We start from the raw sequence: 6,488 nt of genomic DNA, 5'->3' as shown, positions 1-6,488 counted from the left end.
TCATTTCTGAATCAGGTTCTTCCTCCTGAGCCATTTGTTTCTTGGCCGCCTTATCTTCTTTGAGTTGTGCCAGAAATTCGGCAGGGATTGCTCATCTTCTTCAGGCTCACCAGGAACTCTTTCTTCAGCAACATCTTGAGTGTCCGTGACTGGGTGTTGCTTGTGGGCACCAGAAGAAGAGCCACTCTCCTTTGCAGTAACAGTTGGTTTGGGGCGAGCCACCAACTCAAAATCCTCATCATTGGAGTCGTCTCCAGAAGAGAAATCAGGGTCCAGAATAAATGGGACGGTGGATGCCCTTGGTTTCTTCGTAGGAACAAAGTCAGGATCGAACCCTGCTTGTCTCTTTGACGTGCGACGCATAGGAACAGGGGGGAAAGCTCTATTCACCGCCTCAAAATCTGGTGGATTTTCAATGTCGATTGCATTCCCGGGTTCACCAGGAGCAATAGTTTCCAGCGGCACTGGTTCTTCTGGTACACTGACCATTGCCATCCCTTCCACATTGGTTTCGGCTGAGGGTGTTGAGTAAGGTGATTTTTCCCCCAAACTCGCAGCCATTTCATTTCTGATGTCGTGACGATCGAAGCCAGCCATCTGTAGAATAAAGAACACAAGAAATAGTGTGGAGCGAAGGGACACAAGAAAATTCGAAGACAGAGATAACTTTTCGCAACAAATGAGTAATGAGAGCAGGACAAAATTATATATTGTGCGAGAAAATAACAGACAATAAAGTTGTTGCATCATCCATTCCTGAGTATTTAAGCATATCCCTCCAACGGTAACATTCTCTCAACCCGTAACCGCAGCTTCTTTCCAAATCAGAATTTACGCTCATCCAACGGTAACTTTCCGAGCCAGTGTAATCATTAAAAAAAATCAGGCAGAATGAAACGCCACATCGAATTAACCCCACTAACCGTTAGATAACAATGTATTTCAAGATTGGGTTGGTTGGGGTTTTTCTTCGTCTTTCATTTGTCAAGAACTGATAGCCCACTGGACATGATGAATTTACATAACAGCAATATGAATAACTTAAAATTTATGCCTAAAATGTGATCAAAAATGAAATATACATGCAAGTGACCAAACTGTGATCAGCCTGTACTTGGGTGTTGGCAGCACCTCTTGGCAACACTCACTCGTGAGACTAAAACTTTCTTGAACCTCTTTAATTCAGACATGGTAGCTCCCACTCCAGAGGAACGGTCTTCATAGGACTCCTCTAGGTAGCTTTTTCCATCTGTATTTTGACTTAGAAGTGGTAGCTCCCACACTAGAAGAACGGTCTTCATGGGACTCTTCTAGGTAGCTTTTTCCATTTTCTTCTAAACAATTTTTTTGTTCAGTTATTCTCCTCTTTTCTATTTTTCACCTTATTGCTCAACAGTTTTTCAAGTCATTATCTGCATAGGATAAGATCATGTGGAACATAAACATCCGCAACAGCATTATGACTTGAATTGAGCACACTCCATACCTTTTAGAGAATTTTGATAGAAAGTTCGAATCACACCTGAGAGTGCGCCATTTAGTGTCCTTCACTTTGTTACGGGCTTCACACAAAACAAGATGTATGCAATATGTCTAGCATCCTAAAAAAAATGCACATGCATGCTGAGTGTTGTCCGCCAGTGTTGGAACACCCAGGACAACATCCGTAAATGATCATTGTGCACACAAGCTGAGAGACTTCCTAAGATTGGAGAATCTCTCAAAATCCAATGGTTTTGTAAAAATATCAGCCAGTTGGTTTTCAGTTCCAACAAATTCCATTCGAATTATTCCCTTTTCAACTAAATCTCGAAAAAAATGATGTCTAATGTCAATGTGTTTAGTTCGAGAGTGTTGTACTGGATTTTTTGAAATATTGATTGCACTCGAATTGTCACAGTATACAATTAAGGTGTCACTGCTGAATCCATAATCGTTAATCATTTGATTCATCCACAAAAGTTGTGAACAACAACTAGCAGCCGCAACATATTCTGATTCAGCAGTGGACAAGGACACACAATTTTGCTTTCTGCTATACCATGACACCAAATTGTTACCAAGATAAAAACATCCACCTGTGGTACTTTTCCTATCATCTAAGTTTCCAGCCCAGTCAGCATCACTAAATCCCACTAAATTGGTGTTTGTTTCTTTGGTGTACCATAAACCTAAGTCAACTGTTCCAGATATATATCGCAAAATTCTTTTGACAGCCTTTAGGTGAGTGACTTTAGGATCAGCCTGGTACCTAGCACACAAACATACACTAAACATGATGTCGGGACGACTCGCACTTAAGTAAAGAAGACTGCCTATGATGCTGCGATACTGGGTGTTGTCAACATCTGCGGCAACATCTTCTTTTGACATTTTTTCAGACGATCCCATTGGAGTTTTCATGTGTTTAGTGTTCTCAGCAGAAAATTTCTTCACCAAATTTTTGGCATACTTGGATTGACATAGAAAGATACCATCATGCATTTGTTTAATTTGCAATCCAAGAAAAAAACTTAATTCTCATACCATGCTCATTTCAAATGTGGTAGACATGCATTTAACAAATTCATCAACATCCTTTTGAGAAGAAGCACCAAAAATGATGTCATCCACATAAATTTGACACACCAGAATATCATGCTTCGATTTTTGAATAAACAGGGTTTTATCAACCTCACCTCTTTTGAAGCCTAAGTCAAGCAGAAATTCCGTAAGCTTACCATACCATGCTCGAGGAGCTTGTTTAAGCCCGTACAGTGCCTTCTTCAACTTGTAGACATGGTTCGGATGGTGTGGATCTTCAAATCCTTTAGGTTGGCTTACATAAGCTTCTTCTTTCAAGATGTCATTCAAGAATGCACTTTTCACATCCATTTGATATAATTTTATGTCCATGTGACATGCAATAGCAAGTAAAAGTCTAACCGATTCAATCCGGGCAACAGGGGCAAACGTTTCATCAAAATCAATTCCTTCAATTTGTGTATACCCTTGAGCCACTAGCCTAGCTTTGTTTCTCACAACAATTCCAGATTCATCAGTTTTGTTTTTAAAGATCCATTTGGTTCCAATAACATTCACATTATCGGGTCTGGGAACCAAATCCCACACATCATTCCTAACAAATTGTTCAAGTTCCTCATGCATGGCATCAACCCAAAATTCATCTTTTAAGGCTTCACTTATATTTTTGGGTTCAACGAGTGAAACAAAACAAGAGTGGCTTACTTGAGAGTACACGGAAGTCATGCATACTAGTCCCATCATTTTCCGATAGTCTACCTTCTCATTTCTTCTAGTTTGCATTCCTCCAAATGTTTCACCGAGGATCTGAGATGAAGGATGATTTTTCTGGATCTTACTGGGAATATCAATCCCTTCATTGGTTACATCATCCTCCTTTTCAGAATTCTCTCCTTGTTCATCTGCCGGTGCAGGTGTTGTCTCAGGTGTTACAACACCGGGTCCAACATCTGTGTTAGGCAGTGTCTCACTTGTATTCAGGAGCCCATCAACATCATCCTCGATTGTTTTTCCTGCTAGATCTGCAAGATCGTCAAACACAACGTTAATAGATTCCATAGTCGTTCTTGTTCTCAGATTATACATGCGATATGCACGACTATTGGATGAATAACCAAGAAATAAACATTTGTCACTTTTAGAGTCGAATTTAGCAAGATGGTCTCGGTCATTCAAAACATAACATACACACCCAAAGACATGAAAATACTTGAGGTTCGGCCTCTTTCCCATGATGATTTCATAGGATGTCATAGTAGAACCACTCCTTAAGTACACACGATTTGAAATATGACATGCTGTGTTCAAGGCCTCGGCCCAAAATCTCTTTGAAATATTCTTAGAGCTTAACATGACCCTAGCCATTTCTTGCAGTGTCCTATTCTTCCTTTCGGCTATTCCATTTTGTTGAGGAGTCTTAGGGGCCGAAAATTCATGAGTTATCCCTCTCTTTTCACAAAATGATACAAAGCGTGAGTTTTCAAATTCTTTACCATGATCGGTCCTTATCTTACCAACCCTCAGATTATGTAGATTAGTAATCTTAGCATGTAATTTCTTGAAAACATCAAATGTATCGGATTTTTCTCTAAGAAATCTTACCCAAGTAAAGCGAGAGAAATCATCCACACAAACACATGAATACTTCTTACCTCCAAGACTTTCCACTTCCATTGGACCCATAAGATCCATGTGCAAGAGTTCAAGACACCGTGTTGTCCCAAAGTGTTGCAACACTTGGTGGGGAACACGTGTTTGCTTATCTTTTTGACATGCACCACAAACATACGAAATTCCAGAGGATAGATTAGGCATACCTCTCACAGCATCGTACTTACCAAGATTCTTTAATGTCTTGAAGTTTGCATGTCCCAATTTTTGATGCCACATGTTTAATTCGCTCACCTTTGAATGATTGCTTACTACGTCTTCTCCAAGTTGATAGCAATTATCAGCAGACCTAGTACCTGTCAAAATGCGAGTATTAGCATTATCAAACACTTCACAATTGTCTTTATCAAACTTAACATGCAAACCGTCATCACAAAGTTGACTTATGCTTATTAAGTTTGAGTTAAGCCCTTCGACATAGAGCACATTGTGTAGATTAGGCAGTCCATCAACATTCAAGGTTCCTTTGCCAGTAATTCTTCCTTTAGCACCACCACCGTACGTCACATGACCACTCCTTAGTTCAACAAAGTCAATCAAATGGTCTTTAGAACCTGTCATGTGGCGCGAGCAGCCACTGTCAAAGTACCATATTCCTGCAATGTTAGTCTTTAATGAAGTATAAATAACAGAACATTGAATCTGTGCCTTTGGTACCCAAACCTTTTTTACCATCGGTTTTCTGTTGGCAGTGTTGCGCCGGGTGTTGTACAACACCTGTGGCAACACCCGTTCTGATTCCCATCTCTTGTAATCATCTCTCAGTTTAAAGCAGTAGGGTTTGATATGACCAGGTCTGTAACAGTAGTGACAGATGAAGTGGCGCTTTCTGGATTTAGACTTCTTGATAGACATTCGCCCTTTTGATGGAGTACTCTTTTCAGTTTGTGTAGCATTCGAAGCTTCAACACTTCCTTTGACAAAAACAGTTTGTTTTCCCTTAGTATTGGAAGATTCTCCAATTTCAAACAGACTATTCGGATAACCAAGTCCAGCTTTGTCATTCTGTCCAGTCATCAAAAGTGAATCAAGTTTGGATGAGCTTGAATTCATCTTGGCAAGAATCTGAGTTGCTTCTCCAAGTTCCTCTTTGATTTTGCATAATTCCAAATCTTTCTTGCTTAAGATTACTTCAAGTCGTGAAATTTGTGACTTTAGCTCAACATTTTCTTTGGAGAGACTTGCATTTACTTTGGTTCTTTTGATCCAGTCTTCATATAATTCTTCGTACATCGTCTGCACACTTTCTAGAGTGACTTCATCATCATCTATTTCTTGAATTTCAGACTCACTTGCCTCCGCAAGGGTTGTAGATTTAAGACATACTGACTTCGAAGAGGTGTTGCGGCCAGGTATTGCAACACCTGTGGCAACACCCAAAGGATTGACTTGCATTGAGCGCTTTTCCTTGATCACAGAAGATAACGATGTGTGATTTTCAGATTCACTCGATCCTTGATCATCATCAGACTCTTCATCACTCAGGGTGACAGTCATGCCTTTGTTTTTCTTAAGTCGATTGGCACACTCATTGGCATAGTGTCCATATCCCGAACACTCTCTACATTGCACCGAGTCCAGGTTTCTGACATTAGATTGGATTTTCACTTCGGTCTTTGGTCGAAACTGTCCTTTCATAGGAGTAAACTTTTGAGGTTTTGCAAATGTGGAGTTATTGGGCAGCTCAGACTTTTGTCCAATTTTCTTCTTTTCTCTCATAGTCTTCAAATAATCACCAAATTTCTTAGTAAAAAGAGAGATCGATTCTTCACCTAAATCAGACTTATCCACCTCTTTAGATATTTGAAGGATTTCATCATAAGATTCAGTTGAGGCTTTAAAGGCTATTGTCTTCCCTTTATCCTTCCTTTGAAGATCGAGATTCATCTCAAAGGTTCTGAGAGAACTCATTAGTTCATCTAAGTTGATTGTTGACGTGTCTTTAGATTCTTCAATAGCAAAGACTTTGACATTGAATCTCTCAGGAAGAGATCTTAGGACCTTGTTCACCAATCTTTCATTTGGTATGGGATCTCCTAGGCCATGTGATTCATTTGAGAGTTGTCTCAGCCGGCAGTCATGCTCAAGGATAGACTCCTTGTCCTCCATTCTCAAACTTTCGAACTTTGATGTCACCATCCTTAGCCTAGTTTTACGCACACTTGCGGATCCTTCACAGTGCTTTTGGAGTATCTCCCAAGCATCTTTGGCGCATGCACAAGTGGTGATTAGTATATGATTGATTGTAGAGTTTCATCGTCTTCGAAAGCAACTACTTGATTGATTGGTTGTTT

The 6,488-nt window shown here is 40.0% G+C and overlaps 1 protein-coding gene across 1 annotated transcript; it reads right to left on the bottom strand.

The window, feature by feature from the left end:
• LOC140827468 (uncharacterized) lies at window positions 1–6,333 on the bottom strand. Its single transcript, XM_073190143.1, has 5 exons — window positions 4,584–6,333; window positions 4,341–4,490; window positions 2,527–3,545; window positions 1,906–2,451; window positions 1–597 (listed from the first exon to the last, which is right to left on the bottom strand). Exons 1-5 carry the CDS (start codon window positions 6,331–6,333, stop codon window positions 1–3), a joined length of 4,062 nt encoding a protein of 1,353 aa, XP_073046244.1.
• Between the last annotated feature and the right edge of the window lie 155 nt (window positions 6,334–6,488).

This window comes from Primulina eburnea, chromosome 3, assembly GCF_022965805.1.
Source record: "Primulina eburnea isolate SZY01 chromosome 3, ASM2296580v1, whole genome shotgun sequence".
Lineage (NCBI taxonomy): Eukaryota > Viridiplantae > Streptophyta > Magnoliopsida > Lamiales > Gesneriaceae > Primulina > Primulina eburnea.
The sequence above is the reverse complement of the archived record's forward strand: the minus strand, read 5'-3'. Positions and strand labels throughout refer to the sequence as shown.